The sequence below is a fragment of the Benincasa hispida genome, chromosome 7 (assembly GCF_009727055.1).
Source record: "Benincasa hispida cultivar B227 chromosome 7, ASM972705v1, whole genome shotgun sequence".
NCBI classification, from domain to species: Eukaryota; Viridiplantae; Streptophyta; class Magnoliopsida; order Cucurbitales; family Cucurbitaceae; genus Benincasa; species Benincasa hispida.
The window spans coordinates 40,050,172-40,070,490 of NC_052355.1; the positions used below are offsets into that span (position 1 = coordinate 40,050,172).

At 35.0% G+C, this 20,319-nt stretch overlaps 2 protein-coding genes and 1 non-coding gene across 3 annotated transcripts; 2 read left to right on the top strand and 1 right to left on the bottom strand.

Annotated features, from left to right (window-relative positions):
• The first annotated feature begins 1,251 nt into the window (after nt 1-1,251).
• Nucleotides 1,252-3,045, top strand: LOC120080775. The gene is made up of 3 exons (XM_039035402.1): nt 1,252-2,324; nt 2,396-2,473; nt 2,666-3,045. The coding sequence occupies exons 1-3, from the start codon at nt 1,482-1,484 to the stop codon at nt 2,669-2,671; spliced, it is 927 nt and encodes a 308-aa protein (XP_038891330.1). The 5' UTR covers nt 1,252-1,481; the 3' UTR covers nt 2,672-3,045.
• An 11,000-nt stretch (nt 3,046-14,045) lies between these two features.
• On the bottom strand, nt 14,046-14,129 carry TRNAL-CAA. Its single transcript has one exon. It is a non-coding gene; the product is annotated as a tRNA-Leu (tRNA).
• A 47-nt stretch (nt 14,130-14,176) lies between these two features.
• LOC120081720 (acyl-acyl carrier protein thioesterase ATL3, chloroplastic-like) lies at nt 14,177-16,589 on the top strand. The gene is made up of 5 exons (XM_039036819.1): nt 14,177-14,439; nt 14,854-14,954; nt 15,772-15,881; nt 16,009-16,104; nt 16,205-16,589. Exons 1-5 carry the CDS (start codon nt 14,252-14,254, stop codon nt 16,322-16,324), a joined length of 615 nt encoding a protein of 204 aa, XP_038892747.1. The 5' UTR covers nt 14,177-14,251; the 3' UTR covers nt 16,325-16,589.
• Nucleotides 16,590-20,319: the final 3,730 nt, after the last annotated feature.

A 20,319-nucleotide genomic window follows, 5' to 3' on the forward strand; every position in this document is an offset into this window, starting at 1 on the left:
AGCTCAAAAAATTATACTTTTGGAAGTTTATGCTACAAAGTATAAATACTTTTTTATATTTAGAAAAACCCCATTGTTTTATTTATTTAAATTAGTAATTAAAAAAAATTAGATTTCTTTATTCAAAATTTAATATAAGTTAAAAGTTAATTATATTATAAAATAAAAATTTTAAATTTTTAAAAATAATTGAAACAATAGCACTATTTTATATAAACGAGGTGGGATACCCTTCTCGTTCCCATCCATCCTAACCTCATCTCCATCAAATCGGAATTCCAGTCTCCACGGATCAAGTGCCTGCAAGGATTTTTGCTAATTGTTGGTTTTGTTAGGCTAGTTTCAATCCTTTGATTAGTTGTTTGATTATGAGACGATTTGGTAATCCTTCCAAAAAAATTTCATGGTTTTTCAAGAGTTAAAAGTAAAATATTAAAAATCAAAATCAATTTTTATAGCATTTTTTTCTTTACATTTTTAAATTTATAAACACAGCAAAAGGTATAGGTGATTTATATAGCTATATAATGACTCTCAAATAGATTCAAATTTTGCTATATCTCCATATTTTTTTTTTTTTGAAATTATGCTATATCTACTATATTATGGACCTGATTGTTATATATACAACTACTTTTTTAATAATTAAAATACAGTGGTTTCTTTTTTACATTAGTAATTATTATTAATTTCATGAAAATTAATTTCAAGAAAGTTTAACCTAGTAGATTAGTGTGAACATATTTTTAAAAGATAATAATTAAGTTTCAATTATATTTCAAAATCTAACTTACATAAATATTATTTCTTTTGGCTTTTGTTTTGAAAATATTTTGTTTCTTAAATTAGTTTTTAAAATTTAAAATTTTCAATGTGACCTAAATTTTAATAACAAATGTAAGAGGATGAAAATTTTTAGAAACGAATAAATTTCAATAGGTGTGTTAATTTGATGGGCTATGTAAATTTATCATTTATCGATTTTTTAAATAAAAATAAATAAATAGAGAGTTTAAACGGTTATTAGACTTTAATTTTGTATTAAATATAGGAAAAAGATTGAAAAACTTAAATTTAATTAAAAAGAAAATAATTTCAACTGCCTAAAAGCAAAACGACGTCATATCATATTGGACCCTTGGAATCTTCAATTTGAAGCGCATAATAGCATAATGGGCGCTTTTTAGTAGCATCCACAGAAACCAAAAAACGTGTCACAAAATTAAAACTAATTTTTTTAAAATAAAAAAAAGCCCTGAAACCAAAATTAAAAAGCCCACCTCTCAAACCCGGAGACTCTCTTTTGTATATAATTTGGCGTTTTCCGGCGATGTTCCGTTTGCCAAACCTAAGTAATATGAAGAATTTCACCAACCAATGGACCCTCAAAAATCTCTCTGAGTTTTCTGTATTTTCTCTCCCGATATTGTTTTAGCCCAACCGATCTGATCTCCGCCGTTCCATTCTCTGTCGGCGAGGTTATGGTTTGTCCCGATTCCGAACAAACACCACTAAACTCCATGGCGATGGGACTCGAGAGATCGAAGCCGCTTCACAATTTCACCCTCCCCTTCTTGAAGTGGGGAAATCAGAGGTATCTCCGCTGTATGAAATTAGACTCCGATGCCCCTCACACCGAAGACGACGACCTTCCTCCGCCCGTCGATCGCCGCCCTTCTTCCGCCCACCGGTGGAACTGCCGGAAGTTTCACACGGACAGACCGGCGTTATTTAAGGATTCCGGTAAGAGACTTAGGGCTTCTAAATCCAAGATCCACGATAATTACGATGGCGATGAAGATATAGCGGCGGTGAGAGAGAAACTCATGATTGATCTAAAAACCGCTGCCGATAGAATGAAGGTTGCATTCTGGAGAGATGGAGTGGTCGACGATGATGATGAGGATGACGACGATATGACTACCCCGGTGAAACAAATTCCGGCGGCGCCGCCGCCGGCGTCGGTACCGGCGCCGGCACCGGAGAAGGAGTTAAGACCGTGGAGTTTGAGGGTGAGGAAGGCGCCGTCGAAGGCTCCGATTGATACAATTTCCGAAGGTAGAGGCGGTGGTGGCGGCAAAGTGTTGAAGATCGAGAAGAGGTCGGAGAAAAAGGCGATTCGTAATTCGCCGTTGAGAAGCGGTGACGGCGGCGGTAGCGTGAAGTCCTCAGGGCGGCGATTGGTAACGGAGAAGAAGGAAAGGGAGAAATTCTCGGTATCACTTTCCAAAAAGGAGATCGAAGAGGATTTCATGGCTATGATTGAACGTAGGCCGCCGCGAAGGCCCAAAAAGCGGCCCAGAATTGTACAAAATCAAATGGATGTAGGGTTCTTCTCATTCTTCTGTTTTTTTTCTTTTTAATCTTCTCTGAAATTGGGTTTTCTCCATTACAGACGCTTTTCCCCGGATTATGGTTGACGGAGATCACCGCCGATCTCTACGAGGTGCCGGAAATCCAAGAAAACGGAAAGGTATTTTCCTGGCCGTCACCCTGTTTTTCCTCTGGATTTAAAATGTACGGATAACAAATCCGATTGAATGAAATCCCCTCCATGCTCGATCTATCTTCGTTTGAGAATAACCCTCGTCTGAAATCAATTCGTATGATCGGAATCTTGTGTTGTTGAAACTTAATCACACATTTACGGGAATTGATTTTACAGAGATAGTAACCGGAACCCAATCGACGAGGAGCCTTAGAAGTTAGACCACCGGCCAGCAACTTGCGTCACTGCTAAGCTAAATCCATGGAAGAAGACGTACGACGAAGCTTCATCTTCTGGAGTCGAGAAATAATTGCACATTGACATCCAGTTGATTTTGTGTGTTGTGTGTTTTTGATTCCATGGCTATGAGAACTCTAATTCTTGTGTATTAATTATAATTACATTTCATTCTTGTGTGTTCTTCCTGAATAAAGAATAATGTTTTTAGTGGAAAAAGAAAGAAAACACAAATTAATTTGTTGGGTTTATGCGATTATAGATCCAAAATGAATCCTAATTCATTCATGAAGATGAATGATTTTGTTTGTGGGGTTGAAGAAAGTGCAGAGCGGTGGTTTAATAGATTGATATATATATATATATTATATTGGGTAATGGCTCTTAATGGGAGAATTGGTGCCAGTTGGTGTTGAATTCTTCCGCCGTGGCGTTTTGGCCTTGCTTCTTTCATAGACAAGTTTACATGTGGACAAAATCTATTATATTTTTATCATTTATTTTTAACGTTTTTTTCCCCTTTAAATTGCATCCTTAATTGGACAATGAGTTGCTATTTGTTTCAGAAATTTTCGTTTTACACTTTTTTTTTTTTTTTTTCTAAAGTTGCCTAAGACATATTTTTAACCTTGCAATATTGAGTAATAACTTATATTTGTAGGATTTAGAGAGAACAAAATAAAAAACTGTACAGTGGGTACTTAAGAATAACGATCAAGGTCAAACTTTTGGTGACCTCAGGGACGAACAAATATGGTTTTCTTAAGTCTACTTAAAAAAGATTTTTTTTCCTGTTAACAAATATGTAACAAAAATTAAGCCCAATGACAACCAAGTTCAACAACATTGAAAAATTAGACGGGGTAACCCAAACATTGGAGCCATTAATCAAGACTCTACTAGCTAATTAGTGAGTTAGTTCGTTGTGCATAGTGGTAATGGATATATATACTTTTAAGTTCAAATTCTCATTTATCTCTAATTTACTCCGTTGACAAAGAGTGAGTTAAAGTGAGGGCAACTATTAAAATGAGTTAATTGATTGAGCTCAGTGGTATGCTTTCTTATGATTGAATATTCAAATTTTCATACTTACACATTTGTGTGTGTTAAAAAAGGTGAACACCCAATTCATGAGTTGGATTGGGTTATGTCCAATTTTAAGAAATTAGAGAAAATGGAAAAATTTGGGGTCCTTTAGATTTATGTGAAAAACGGAAATAATAAGAATTTTGACAAAACGTGGGTCGCTCACGTGATGTCTACTTTTATAATACCAATTTTGTAATTGCTATAGTGTGTATCAGTTCTGATTAGAAATACAATATAAATGGAAATCAACTATTAATTTTGAATAGAAATATAGTGTAATTGTTATTTCGTGTATCAATTATAAGATTCCAACCCAACAGATTCAAGAAAAAAATGTGCTGTTTTTTTTTTGGGGGAATTTGGATTTCGAATTGGTAGTTTAATATCACAATTGATTTGGTATAACCATTTTTCAAATTTATTTAAAATGAATCAATCTCTAATTTGTATATATCCATTTTGATTTTAATTTATAATAGATCTTCAAATTTTACATTATCTTATTAATTTTTTTTTACTATTTTCAATTCGTATTAATATATGATTTCGATTAAGATTTTATTAATTATTTTTATACATATTATCATCCAACAAATAATATATTTCATTCAATTTTATCATTTATCATTTTTTTTTATCATTTTCTATTACTTGTCATCTTATTATATTATTACATCATTTAAATTTTTTTATATATACTTTGTTTTTCAGTATCTAAAAAAAAGTCATCTTTTCCACAAAAAGGACGGCATTGTTTCAATCTTTATATTTTTGCTATGTTCTACAACGAGTAAGGATTCTTTTCGATGTTAGATGGGATGAAAAGTTCACACTATCATGATTATTGTGTTGGTGAGGCTTATATTCCATCAAATTAACTGTTCCAACAATTTGTTGGTTATATTCAAGGTAAGCTTTTCCGTCCTCCAATGTTTCTATATCTTGTTCGACATTATACTAGATTGTTCCAACAATTTAAATCTTATATGAATGGTTGAAGATAAGGATGTATTGTGGTTGATGTCAATTTTTTTGAAATCCCCCAGAATGATTTATGTGTAGTTGTTAACATTGTATCGTCTGGTACTTCTGGAAATACAATGTATTTTCAATAGTGAGTTAGCAGGAACAAACAAACCTCTTTCAGGTTTTAAATTTATTTTTTATTATCAAATTTGATTACTAATTTATCTTTATTTTGTTACTCTCTACTAATTCTCTGATTCCTACAAATACCTTGTATTTGAATAATAATGCATAAACAATTCCTTCTACTCAATCTTCTGAGCACGTTAATCATTGAAAATTAATTTTATCTTAAATTATTTTGGCTATGTCTCCATTTAATTTTGAATTTTAGGTCGAAATCAAAATTAAATTATTTAGGAGAATATATAAATAGATAGTTTCTATGTATATATATAATTAAATTTATTTCAGGGTTTGAGTTATATACATAAAAGTTAAAAAAAAAAAAAACAAAAAAACAAAAAAAAAACAAAAACAAAAACAAAAGGAGGAAAGATGATGTAGGGATATTAAGGGCATTTTGGACATTTCTTGTAAAAAGGGTATTTTGGATATTTCTTGTAAAATGTAGGATTATATATATTTTTTAAATAGTTTTAATTTTAGAATAGGTGTGACAAAATCCTTCTCCTTTGGGTCTATTTAAAGGAGATTATATTAGTTAATTAGGTTGTATAAACCCTTTCCCTTTGGGCCTATTTAAAGGGAACTTATCGCTCATTTTAATCAATAAATAAAAACTTCAGCTCCAAGATTCTTCCAAGATTTCTCCAAAATTCTTTAGTCGTCACCATTTAGTATTAGAGCGACCTCGTGAAGAGACCTCATGGCGAGTAAAGGGCTCGGTAAACTCCTCACTCTTCTAATGATGCGAAAGCATCTTTTTCTACTTATGCAAAGTTCTACGACGGGTTTGCAATAAACAATTGAAAAACTGAATTTGGACGTGGGAAGAATGGTTGAAAATCAGTCAAGAACTCATCAAGAAGCACCAGGTGGACTCCAAGCTGGTGGAAACAATCAAGATCAGCTACAAGAAGTTCAACAAAGGCCTGAACCAATATCAATTACTTCAAAGAAACCAAGATTTGCCCAGGAGGGTCCATGAAATTCCTCCAAGAATTCAAAAACCAACAATAGTACATAAAAGATTTGAAGATAGAGGAGTGCATTTGCTAAATCTTGTTTATAATCATCAACATCTACCGATTTACCCACCTTTTAGACCCGTGCCACCAAATTTGTTGAGGCTGGATTCTGATACATCTAAGGATGAAGACTTGGTTAGTTCCCAACCACATTACCGAGCAAGAATAATACATCCACCTCATGGGAATAACCCACTTTTTAAATAACAAATTACTTTTATACAAGCACAAAGATATGGAAACCAAGATTATTATCAAGATTGGCATGGACAACCAAATTGGAGGTAAGAAAATGACTTTAAAATGAAGATCGACATACCCATATATAAGGCAAGATGAATATCGAAATCTTTTTGGATTGGATGAAAAAACATGGAAAATTTCTTTGATTATATAGGAACCCAAGAACAAGAAGGTAAAACTTGTTTTTTTGAAACTTAAAAGTGGCGCATTGACATGGTGGGATCAAATTCAGAGCAATCGATGTTTGTATAGTAAAAGACCTATCACTAGTTGGCAAAAAATGTCAAAATTAATGAAAAAAACGGTTCTTGTTGGCTAATCATGAGAGACTTCTTTACAACCAATTTCACCATTGCAAGCAAGGAACTCGTACAATTGAAAATTATACGGAAGGATTTCATTGCCTAAGTGCTAGGAACAATTTGGCCGAAAGTGATAGCCAACAAATAGCTCGGTTTGTCGATGGCTGGAGACAAGACATCAAGGAAAAATTACATTTATTGCCCCCATATTCTTTGACATTAGTAGTATCTATGGCATCTACGGTCGAGGAAGATGAAGTATTAAAATATAAATGATGAACTGACCAGAGTAGCAATTGGAATAGAAATTCAACAACCACCAGAAAATCCATGGTAGAAATTTCAAAAGGGTAGTCCAGTGAAGTACCTACCAAAAACAAGGGGAAAGAAGTTGAATCTAATGGAAGTCCTTATATTTTTTCTTTTAGAAATAATAATAATCCTTACAATAGACCTAATCTTTATAGATGCTTTAGGTGTGGTCAAACGGGACACCTTCTAACGATTCTCCCCAAAGGAAGAACCTCACAATTCAAGAAGAACATGAAGATGAAGAAGATGAGGACTACTTTGAGGAAGACATCAATGTGGCCTAACCGGATGAGGGAGACATTCTTTCTTGTGTAATCCAAAAGGTCTTCTTGACCCTGGTGATCGAAACAAATCCTCAAAGGCACGCTTTTTTTAGAACCCGTTATACCATCGACGGGAAGGTGTGCAACGTTATAATTGATAGTGGTTGCTCGGAAAATATGGTGTCTAAGAAACTTGTGAACCACCTTAACCTAAATTTGACCCCCATCCAAGCCCCTATAAAGTATGATGGATTAAAAAAGGGGGAGAGGTTATTGTTAATAAACTTTGTACAATTCCATTGTCGATTGGAACATATTAAAAGATCAAATCATATGTGATGTCCTAGACATAAATGCTTGTCACATTCAACTTGGAAGACCTTGGCAATATGATAATCATACCAAACATAATGGTAATACTAACACATATGAGTTTGAATGGATGGGTAAAAAGGTGATCCTTGTACCTATTGATTTGAAAACTCCTATGAGCAAACATACCATCAAGGAGAAGCACAAGGCAAACATTTTTCTATCATACCTTATAAACAAGCTTGGGCAAATGCAAACACATTCAAACTAGCTTTATTTGTCCATGCCAAACCCAAGGCCTTATTACCAACCCCTATGGACAGCAAAGTGCAAAACCTTTTAGACAAGTTTTCGTCCATTACTAAGGTCCCAAATGACTTACCTCCACTCCAGGATATCCAACATAACATAGATTTCATCCCTGGATCTTCATTACCCCACTTGCCCCACTACCAAATGAGCCCTGGTGATATCAAGCTAAGCCATTATCCAAGATCTTTTACATAAGAAACATATTCAACCTAGCCCCTCAGCTCTTGTGCTGTCCCAGCTCTTTTAGCTCCTAAAAAAGATGGTAGTTAGCGCTTATGCATTGATAGTCGTGCGGTCAATAAGATAACAATCAAATATAGATTTTCAATCCCAAGAATTTCGGACCTACTTGACCAATTAACCGGTGCAAAGGTATTTTCCAAGGTGGATCTACATAGTGGATACCACCAAATAAGAATTAGACCGGGGAATGAGTGAAAAACCGCATTCAAAACTAACCAAGGACTATTTGAATGGCTTGTAGTGTCCTTTGGGCTGTCAAATTGCACCTAGCACTTTTATAAGACTTATGGACTAAATATTTTTACCTTGCATCAACAAATTTGTGGTCATTTACTTTGATGACATCCTAATTTATAGCAAGACTGTCAATGACCACCTTACACACCTCCGGGAAGTATTCTTTATCCTTGAATCTAATGCTCTATATATCAATCCTAAGAAATATGTCTTCTTATGCAGAAACATCAAATTTCTTGGCTTCATTATTGGACAAGAAGGTGTCTAAGCGAATCTTTAAAAAAATTTAGCCATCAAAGAATGACCAATACCTATACCGGTCAAAGAGTTACAATATTTCCTTGGTTTAACATCATTTTACCACAAATTTATTAAGAATTTTAGCTTCATAGCTGTTCCTTTAACTCATTGCCTAAAGAAAGGTAAATTTGTAAGGTTTAAAGAGACTTTAGATAGTTTTAATGCTTTAAAAGACAAATTAGCCAACCCACAGGTTTTAGCTCTCCCGGATTTTACTAAAGTATTTGAAGTAGCTGTAGATGCAAGTTTTATTGGCATAGGGGCTGTCCTTTCACAAGAATCCCATCCTTTAGAATTTTTTAGTGAAAAGTTAAGCGATGCACTAGACAAAAGTGGTCCACTTATGAACAAGAACTTTATGCATTGGTCAGAGCTTTCCATCAATGGGAACATTATCTTATAGGCAAGGAATTGTTTTAATAACTGATCATTATTCCTTCAAATTTCTCCATTCTAAAAAAAACATAAACCGAATGCATGCTAGATGGATTTCTTTTATACAAAAATTTGATTTTATCATCACGCATGCATTTGGAATCACTAACAAAGTGGTTGATGCCTTGAGTAGAAAGTCATCTCTCCTTACCATGCTTCAAAGTAAAATTATTTCCTTTGATCATCTACCAAATTGTTATGAGAATGGCCCTGATTTCCATGATATTTGGCATAAATGTTTCTCTAACTCTCCTCCTAAGGACTACCACCTTTTGGATAGTTTTTTATTTTGTGGTAATAGGTTATGCATCTCACAAGGATCTTTACGCGGGGCTATCGTCATGGAAGTCCATTCGGGCGGCCTAGCAGCTCATTTAGGCCATGACAAAACCTATGAAACCTTTGCCACACGAATTTTCTGGCATCAGCTTCGAAAAGATGTTAACAATTTAGTAAAAATGTGCCTTACTTGCCAACTCTCTAAATATTACGCTCAAAACACCAGTTTGTATACTCTGTTCCAATCCCTACTAACATTTGGGAGGACTTATCGATGGATTTTATACTAGGGTTGCCAAGGACATAAAGGGGGTTTGACTCTATATTTGTCGTTGTGGATAGGTTTAGTAAAATGACTCATTTCGTACCTCATATAATGCTTTGAACATTGTTAATCTTCTCTTTCAAGATATTGTCAGGCTTCATGGAATTCCAAAGACAATTGTGTCTGATAGAGATGTCAAATTTATGAATTTTTTTGAAAAAGTTTTGGCACTAACCTCAAATTTAGCTCTTTAAGCCACAAACAAATGAACGGTCAAACATAAGTTACAAACCGAACATTGGGTAATATGCTTCGATGTCTAAGTGGAATCAACTAAAATAATGGGACACTAACCTTGCACAAGCGGAGTTAGCTTACAACATGCAAAATAAATCAACAGGGAAGTATCAATTTGAGATTGTATACACTGAACCCCCTTATTTGACTTTTATTCTTACAACTATTCCTCATAATGTAGATATTAACGAAGAAGCTGAACAACTTGCGGAACGTATTCAAGAGCTACACTCGAAAGTTATTGGCCACCTAGAGAAAGAAACCTCCACATACAAAGCTCAAGCAGATAGTCATAAAAGACATGTTGCAGTCAAGTCGAGAGACCTTGTAATGATATATCTTTGAAATGACTGCTTGCTAAAAGGAGCATACAACAAACTTAATGAAAAAAAGCTCGGACCATTTGCTATCCTTGAGAAATATAGTGATGATGCTTACAAGATCGACCTCCCATCTTCATTCAATATAAGCAATACTTTCAATGTTACAGACATCTTCCCTTATCAAGCCCCAGATGAGTTCAAGCTTTCAACTTAAAACTCGAGGACGAGTTTAATTCTAAGAGGGCCGAGTTGATGTAGGGATATTAAAGGTATTTTGGGCATTTCTTGTAAAAAGGGTATTTTGGATATTTCTTGTAAAATGACAGATTATATTCTCTTTTTAAATTCAGTTTTAATTTTAGAATAGGTGTGAAACAATCCTTATCCTTTGGGTTTATTTAAAGGAGGTTAGGTAGGTTAGTTAATTAAGTGTGTACAAGCTCTTTCCCTTTGGGCATATTTAAAGGGAACTTATCACTCATTTTAATCAATGAATAAAAACTTCAACTCCTAGATTCTTCCAAGATTTCTCCAAGAATTTTAGTCTTCACCAAAAGAACTATACAACCGTCATCCGACCCCCCTCCTATATCTCTCACTCTCGCATAGACGCTTCGCAAGGTCACCTTGCCATCGCTCCCCTTCGGACGACCTTGTTTGCCATTGGTTTGGCCACCCTGTCGCTCCAACCATGCTGGTTCTTTATCGATCGTTGTTAGCTTTTGCTACTGTCACATCCAAGGGTGGATTTTTCTGCTCCTGTTTTGTTATTCTTTCACAACTTTTTCTCTATCTCTCTCCCCTTTTTTTTTTCTTATATTCTTCTTCCACAACATAGATTGATTAGAATTGCCACTTGTAAAATTATGAGTTTTGATGTCCTTTAGAGAGATAAACGAGTGTTAGAGAAGAGTATATATGAGAAGGTTAGACTTTCTTCCATGATTTACAGTCGCTTACCGGAATGGACGAGATTATTGTGAGGGTTTGCAGAGAATTCTTGTTGTAGGTGGCTCGAGAAGTGAGGGTTTGTGATTGGTCGACCGAACAGACTTCCGCTTTTATCTTCACGCTTATGGTGTGTGTGACTTTTAGTTTATAAAAATCGAAATCCCTAATTTTGTTTTGGGGAAGATTGTTTGGTATTTTGAATGTACTCTTTAGGTTGTGTATCAATCATATCAAATAGGCTTTGATTTGATTTTTAGCAGGTGCATCGAGTACTGTGGTATTTGGTTTGGTTATAGGGTATTTTGGTATTTTATGATTTATTTATAAACTTCGCAAGTTGAATTCTTAAGTTGGATGTTTTAATTAAAGTGAGGATATTTTTAACAATTTTACACTTTTAATTTTTTTTTTTATTATTTATCCAAATTAGTCATTTTAACAATTACAATTTTTTTTTGTTATTTGTCCAAAGTAAACCTTTAGGAGCTATTTGAGACGCAGAGTTAAGATAGGATGTCTGGAGTTCATATGTCTGTAGAGTTCATATGCCTGTGTTTGGGATGCAGAGTTATTTGGTTTGAGTTCATATGTCTGTGTTTGGGTATAGAGTTCATATGTGTATGGGGTGCAGAGTTCATATATCTGGATATTTGATGCAGTTTTTTGAAACTCTTTTAATTCCATAATATGCTTTTATGATTACTATTTTTGCTTTGAAACTTTTTTTATTCAATAATTCTACCATTTATTTGAATAAAATATGGATTGCAATTTTTCTTTTAATTTTTAAAATTTTTCTTTCTTTTTTGGGCAATGACAATTAACTCATTACATTTCTTGTAGAAACATGTTTAAATAAAATAAGAAACCAAAGTAAAATAAAAACTTTTGATTCTAGTTAATTTTTCTTTATGAATTTCATTATCATCTTTTTCTTCCTATTGTTGCTCTATATTTTTACTATGTTATGATTTTTTTTTTAAAATTAAATCTCCCCCATCATCGTAACAGATAATAGAATGTCACCACATTTCTTCAACAATTTTATTTTCACTTCCTCTAAATTTGGAGGATCATCAGAGAACTAATCTCTATTTTTCACTAATTTTTGCTGGAAAATGTTCCATGATTTCTTTTCTATTTTATGGTTTTTTTTTGTTATATGTTACATACTTTTTATCTAATATTCTTAATATTTATTTGATATGTGAATTCAATTAAATAAAAATATTTTTTTACAAATTTTTACGTATAAATATTGTACTTAATGTAGAAAAATAATATTTTTTTATATAATCAATAACCCGACAACATACTTTAACAGTCATAAGTCTTATAGTCGGAAGTGGTTGTCGAAGTTGATTATCGAAGATGATTTTTGCTAGAGTTTGTAGTCAGAGATGGTTGTCATAGCCTGAAGTTGGTTGCATGAAGGTGTATTAGAGTTGGTTGTCGAAGTTTGTCATTGGAGGTGGTTGTTGAATCCCGGAGTTGTTTCGAGTGAAAGTGGTTGTCAAAGTTGATCATCGAAGATGATTTTCGCTAGAGATTGTAGTCGAAGGTGATTGTCGGAGCCCGAAGTTAGTCACATGAAGGTGGTATTAGAGATGGTTGTTGGAGTTTGTTGTCGAAGATGGTCGTCAAAGCCCCGAGTTGGTCGTTGGAGTTGCTCGCTTAAAGATGATCATTGAAGGTGATTTTCATCGGAGTTTGTAGTTGGAGTTGGTCATTGGAGTTTGTTGTCAGAGCCAATTGGTTGTTGGAGTTTGTTGTCAGAGCCAATTGGTCGTCGGAGTTTGTTGTCAGGGCCAATTGGTTGTCGGAGTTGGTAGCATGAAGGTGGTCGTCGGAGTTGGGTCATTGGAGGTGGTTGTCGAAGGCCAGAATTGGTTGTTGGAGTTGGTCGTGTGAAGGTTGTCGGAGCTCGGAGTTGGTCACTGGAGCTGTCATCGGAGGTGGTTGTCAGAGTCTGGATTTCATCTTCGAAATTTTCATCAGAGGTGGTTGTTGGAGCCCTGAGTTGGTCGTCGAAGTTATCATCGGAGGTGGTTGTTGGAGTCTGGGGATTAGTTCTCGGAGTATGAAAATGGCTGATGGGTAGAGCCATTGAAAATATGAGAAGAAGGGAGAGTTGAGGTGAGTTGGTAAAATATACAACTCAACTCAATTCATGTTGGTGAGCCAAACACCCTCTTAATTTTGCCATTTATCTAGTCAATCCTTCAATCTTTTTTCTATTTTTGCCCGATTGGGTTGGATCTCTATTTAAATAATTTTTTTCAAGTTAACCCAACCCATACATACAACATTACATATTATATATATATATATATAATATATATATATATATATATATATATATATAGTCTGTCTGTCTGTCTTTGTCTAATACTTGACTGAGTAAGGATTCAAGGATTTTTGAATTTTTAATGTTTGACTTTTGAGATTATTACGATTTTTTCTTAGTCTAAAGTTTGTGATAGACATCGTGCATATTTGATTTTTTTTTTTTTGAAAAAATAGATATTTGATATTTAATATTTATGTTTTGTGAGATTTTAGTTATTACTTATGTGTTATAAATGAATTTAAGTATTTTAAATCTATAAGGAAAAAAAAAATAATCCGACGATCTTATCTATGGTTTTAAGCAGCCAACCTAATCAACGAAAAGTTTTGAGATTCTCAAAACTTCTCAACCCAACCGTTATTTAGCTTTAGGTGAGCTAACTGCCTGTGTAGCTTTAGATTTGTCTTCCTCTACTATCAAATTTGAAAAGCAAATTATTTCTGAAGAGACTATTTCTAATGTTTTTAAAAGACAACTTAGAAAAAAAATGACAGAGGTTTACATGAAAATTTTATGAAGTTAAAGATAATTGAAACTATTTCTAAACTTTGAGAGTATTTTATAAAATTTAGCCTCTTATTTATAAAATTGTTATACCCAACAGAAAGAAGTAAAAAGAAATAAAGATGTCAGAAGTGGGATTTGAACCCACGCCCTCTCACGAGGACCAGAACTTGAGTCTGGCGCCTTAGACCACTCGGCCATCCTGACTTCGTTTTAATATTTAATCCATTGTCTATATATTTTGTAATTTTATTTCACCGATAAATCCGGCTGACAGTACGATTCCCATTCTCGACAGATCCGTCGACGACAGCACAAGAAACCGCCCAATGTTCCAGGCTTCCATTTTTCCGATTCCGTCACCGCCTCCGATCTTCCATAACAACACTTCAGGACTCCCAATTTCTCCATCAGTTTTCTTCCCCATCAGCCGGCCGTCGACATCGTTACACCTACGATCACCCCCAGTAACGAGAAGCTCCATCACTTCTTCTTTTGATCTCAAACCCGGCAAAGGGTACTTTCCACATTTCAAAAATTTTTAATCTATTCTTCCCATTTAGCATTCTCTGTCAAGATCTTTGACATATGTTGTCCCCCACGGCTTCTTCTTGGTCGACATTAGCGGACCTTCGCGCATTATGTCCCCCCGCCCCCTCTCTCGAGGAAAAAAATTGCTAATGATTTTGACAATCGTTTCATGTCTTTACTCTTGTTTGGAATTTGGGGTGGAGTGTTGATCTTTTTTATATATAATTGCATCGGTTTCTACAATCAGGGGATGAATTATTTTGATGTTTATCCTTTTACGTTGCAATTGTTGTTTCTTAATTATCCTGAAGTAATCCCTTCCGTGTTGTTTTGGATAAAATGTCTTGTTGTTATTGAAAAATGCCAAAGATTGAACATAGAACACCTTAAACCATTACAGGATGGATGGTTTCCTAGATATTGAACTCAAAGTTCGTGATTATGAGCTGGATCAATTCGGTGTTGTGAACAATGCTGTTTATGCAAGTTATTGCCAACATGGTAAAATCCAACATCCGCTTCTATAAAGCTTCTTAGTGATGATCTTTCTCAAATTTGTTTGCTCATTATTCTTCTAGTGATCTTTGTGTGAATTGGGATGTATTTATTTTTCCTCACCAGGGTTTCTGTTTCCACTCCCTCATTTTTTTAATCTTTTTCATTATTTTATTGAGCTGTCTGACTGTATAAGTGTGGAGGCTTACACGATTTCAAATGTTTTCGTTTGTTTATAATTATGTCCTGTGGGTCGAGAATTTCTGTTTGAAGCTAATAAGCATCACATCTCATTGTAGTTTATAACCATTATGATTGCTTATTTTCTGGGGAAAGGTGTTCTAAGTAGTAAATGGTTGGTGCAAGAGCTAGTTATATCAATAATTATATTTAGTTTGGAGACAAGAATGCTGTTTGGAAACATTAGAATTTTTTTTTCTTCTGTTTGTTGCCGAAGTTGACATGAAGTTGGTAACTCCATTTGTTCGGTAAACTATATCCTATTTTCATGATAGTTCAATGCTATTGTGAATAAGCCAAAAATTTGGGGGTTAGTCTGGAAGATGTAAAATGTTGAATTTGACAGGTGCTCATAGATGACTTTTGTGGTAGGTTTAGAACTTTGAAGTGTTTTCCGGCCTAGATTGAGTTGGGAAATAGATGATTAAAGCACTTTTCGCCCTCAAGATTTTCAATCATCGATCAGTAGTAGCCTGATTTCTTAAATCTTATTATTCTCAAAGAAATAGACTTACAGCATTATCACTGAATTCAAAACATGTTATATCTGGTTTCCAAGACATTAAATCGAGGACATAATCAGGTCGTCATGAACTGCTGGAAAGTATAGGCCTCAGTCCTGATGCAGTTGCTCGTGATGGAGATGCATTAGCTTTATCAGAATTGTCTTTGAAGTTCCTTGCACCACTTAGAGTATGATGTCTTTTGTAGCTTCCATGGGATGACTGATAACTGATAAACCATTGTGCCATAAATTTTGCACCTAAATAATTTACTCAGTATCTTACTATTTATATGTTGTCTTGATGAATGCAACTAGACTGGAGACAGATTTGTTGTTAAGGTGAGGATCTCAGGCACATCAGCTGCTCGCTTCTACTTTGATCATTTCATTTTCAAGCTTCCAAATATGGAGGTTGGTAATGGAACAATTAATTTGCCTCTCAGTTTAATTACCTTATTTGGATGCCTGATAACTTTGTAATCTCATTTTCTGTCTTGTGTTCTTTCCCTAGCCAATCTTGGAGGCAAAGGGTACAGCAGTTTGGCTTAATAAAAGTTATCGCCCAGTGCGTATCCCACAAGAATTTCTATCCAAATTTGCTCAATTTGTTCGGGATCACGAGTCGAAGTGATCTACTTTGAGGTGATTTAGTATCTTCTAGAGAAGGCCAAAGGAGGTACTTTGCTTTAGCCTGAGAGAACACAATGGAGAAAATATCTGATTCATATACTAAAATATATGCTAATGAATTCTTGCTTTTTCTCATACACTCATACCACAACTACTCAAACAGTGGTACATATATACACAACATCACTGATTTGCATTGGTTTTGCTGTAGTAAAAAGTATAGAGAAACGTTCTTACTGAACAAGATCTATTCTAATACCTTCGTATGCAGCTATAAAGATTTCATACTCATATATATTATATCCATCTTCTTCGTTCGAGAAAAATGGAAGCTTTTCATATTGTTGCTTGAGATTTTTTTTTTATAAAATAATAATAATAATTATTTTTAAATAGTGTACAAAGTTCCAAATTTTTCTTAAAATTTAAATATATATTGCATCATTATTATGAAAATTTAATTGTATTTGAATGATCAATTTTGTTTAATGATTTCTATCCGATGATTAAAATATTTGTCGATTCGTTGATAAGCCTAATGCACTACTCGAGATATGAATGAAGCCCTGGAGAGTAGCCTGCCCAATTCTGCTTACTCTCATTACTTCGATTCCTTTTTCTGAAACCTACATTTTACATTCACTGAAGGTTGGGCAAAGGGTTGTCTTTTATGAATGCATATGGTTTTCATCTTTCTTTGGCTGGTTAACGCACCTTTTTCTAAATGCGGTGGTAGTAATTTTGGTTTTATACAACTCGGAATCCTTAAATGGAAGAGTTTGACATAGATATCAAAGTTGATATCTTCAATATTTAGATATTATTTTATTTTTGACAACTGTGGACTCGGGGTGAAACCTCTAACCTTGAGGTTATCATATATACTTGATATTAGTCGAGTTATGTTCATTTTGGTAAAAAATATACACCAATTAATCACCAATAAAAATATAAATATTAATAATAAGATTTATAATTTATCTCGAGAGTGAAAAGAGTTTAATTAATTATTTAAATGATTTTGGTTTACATAAATATTTGTCAATGTCAATACATCTATAGAATTGAAACCTTTTATATATATTAGAAAAAAATGTGTTTATTTTCTCTCAATTTATTTACTATAATTTTCAAATTCTTTAACCAATTTCTAAAACCAAAAACAATTTTTTTTAAAAAAACTAAGGCTCAATTTGGTAACTATTTTGTTTTTCAAAATTAAGCCTATATCATCCAATTTTTTTTTACCATGATTTGTAACTTTTTTAAGTACACTGGTTGAATTCTTAGCCAAATTCCTAAAATAAAAATAACTTTTTGAAAACAACTATTTTTAGTTCTTAAAATTTGGCTTGCTTTTTTTAAACCATTGGTGAAAAATGATAACAAAGGAAGAAATTGGGATGTGAAAGTAGTGTCTATAGACTTAATTTTCGAAAGTAAAAATAAAAAATAAAATGGTTACCAAATGGGATCTAAGTTTCTTTATTTTGTTATTCATTTCTACAATGTTTATAAAACTAAGCCACATTTTGAAAATTAAAAAAGATAAAAGTAGTTTTAAAAAAATTATTTTTATTTTTAAAATTTAATTAAAATCAAGCGTTTCTTTAGGGTTTAGGAACGGTGAAAATGGTTAGAAGAAAGATTAGGTTAATTATCATGAGGATATATATATATATATTTAGAATATGTGATATTATTATACAACAACAAGGGGATCCCACAGTCCAGGATTAAAGTATCAAAGCAACAAAGCACAAGCAAAAACAGGACAACAAAACCAAAACAAAGGCAATGCCAACAGGATAAGACCAGAACAAAATCAACACATAAATGCAAACTCGCAAACCACCAAGGAGAAAGATAGAGAAAAGAACCCAAAACCCCACAAACTAAGGGCTACAACAAAACAGAGAATAACGTAAAGCTCAAAAAGAAAAAAACATTCGTACACACACTAGATAAGACCAAGAAGGTCAACTCGCTAGGAAGTAGTATGAGCATGAACCGTAGAGACCATAAAGTGAACCAGAGCAGACACCGACCTTGGTTGACCTCCATGCAGTTGCCGATTACGCTCCTACTAAATGTAGTATATGGAAGCACACTAGAAAATACAGAATAACTTACTACGCACCCCTTTACCCGACCCCACTCTGCACAACCAACTCAACTCTACATCCCAACCAGCCACCCGATGCGTCGATCTCAACTGACGCAACACACTAGACCACACCTTTCTCCCAAACCCACACTCAAAAAATAAATGATCCCGCGACTCCACACCTCTCCCACACAGAAGACACCCCCCTCTGACAACACACCCCAACTCCTCAACCAATCCCGCATACCCAACCTGTCCCTCACTACTAACCATGCACAAAAGGAGTGGTGCGGAATACTACCCTCCGCCCATAAAATACCAGCCTAAGAAACCCTAGGACGACGAGGACGTATACTCTCCCAAGCACTAGCGATAGAAAACCAACCACTAGCATCCGACACCCAAACCCAATAATCCTTTCCCCTCACCCTAGGCCTGGATAAAAATCTAGATCTCAAGCAGCTCCCAAGACACTGTAGGCCACTTTCAACCTCCCTCACCATCCATGAACTCCGACAACCACACTTCCAAACTACTCCTTGCATCATGAACCACCGTAGACCCGTATGAATCCAAAATCGCACCCCCCGGCAGCCAAAGATTCCACCAAACAAAACAAGACCGTCCATCGCCAATCATCAAACGAACCAGATGCTTGAATCTATCTCTACTTCGCAAGATAGCCTCAAGCACCAAGACCTCCCAACTTCACTCCGAACAGCCCACAACGACCGCCCACGCAAAACATACGCTTCCACCCACGTCACCCATAGTGACCTCGATTTAATTAAGAGAAGCCAGAGCAGCTTCATAATAGCAGACTGGTTCCAAGAGGCCACATGCTTCACACCCAACCTCCCCCTCCCCCAACGGCAAGCACACCTCATCCTACGCCACCCGTGCACCACCCCGACTCACCACACTACCCTTCCATAAATAATTATGTAATAGATGATCAACCTCATGAGTTACACACGCAGACAACACGAAGATGCTACACCAAAAAAACCTGAAAAGACTGTAAAACAGACCTAACAAGCTGCAACCTTCCAGAAAAGGAGAGGAACCTCGCTGCCCAGCTTCTAATACGAGCTGTAATCCTCTGTATCAAAGGTGCACAATCCACAGCCCTCAACCGACCCGCCAATAAAGGTAAACCCAGATACCTAACAGGCAACAAACCAAGAGAGACACCCATATACGCAGTTAGTTCCTTCGCCTCCCCCGACTCCACATCCGTAACAAACATGGAACTCTTTCCAACATTTGTAACTAACCTAGACAGCTCTGCAAACTCTGTCAATACTTGCCTCACAAACTCCAAAGAATCTCTCTCAGCTAACAGAAAATCATCAAATCGTCTGCAAAAACCAAATGAGTTAGGCTGAAACACTCACACCGATCATGGTACCTAAAGCACACAGGATGTTTATTCAACAACCTAGACAAGACCTCCATCATCATCACAAACAAAAAAGGAGACAACAAATCCCCCTGCCTCAACCCCTACCAGAAAAAACCCTTTAAGGGAACCATTAATCATCACTAAGAACTTAAGCAAAGTAACACAAGCCCTCACCCAACTCACAAACTGAAGGGGCGTATCTATAGCCAACAACACACCAAACAGAAAATCCCAATTCATCGAATCGTACGCCTTCTGAAGATCAACCTTTAGCATACAACACGGCTTCCCTCTGCCCTCCTTATAGTTCCCCATGAGCTCCTGACACAATAAAATGTTATAAAAAATCGACCTACCTGGAACAAACGCAGACTGATTTCTACTGATGAAATCAGGCAATCACAACCGCAATCTCTCAGCTAAGATCCTCGAGATACACTTATACATAACATTGCAACATGAAATAGGACAAAACTCCTCCATA

Bases quoted from the DNA above. Each gene is read 5' to 3' on its own strand.
- LOC120080775 (XM_039035402.1), top strand. From the start codon at position 1,482: ATGGTTTGTCCCGATTCCGAACAAACACCACTAAACTCCATGGCGATG. The intron at 2,325-2,395 runs GTAGGGTTCTTC...TCTCCATTACAG, and splicing joins TTGTACAAAATCAAATGGAT to ACGCTTTTCCCCGGATTATG.
- LOC120081720 (XM_039036819.1), top strand. From the start codon at position 14,252: ATGTTCCAGGCTTCCATTTTTCCGATTCCGTCACCGCCTCCGATCTTC. The intron at 14,955-15,771 runs GTAAAATCCAAC...GGACATAATCAG, and splicing joins TGCAAGTTATTGCCAACATG to GTCGTCATGAACTGCTGGAA. The intron at 15,882-16,008 runs GTATGATGTCTT...GAATGCAACTAG, and splicing joins AGTTCCTTGCACCACTTAGA to ACTGGAGACAGATTTGTTGT.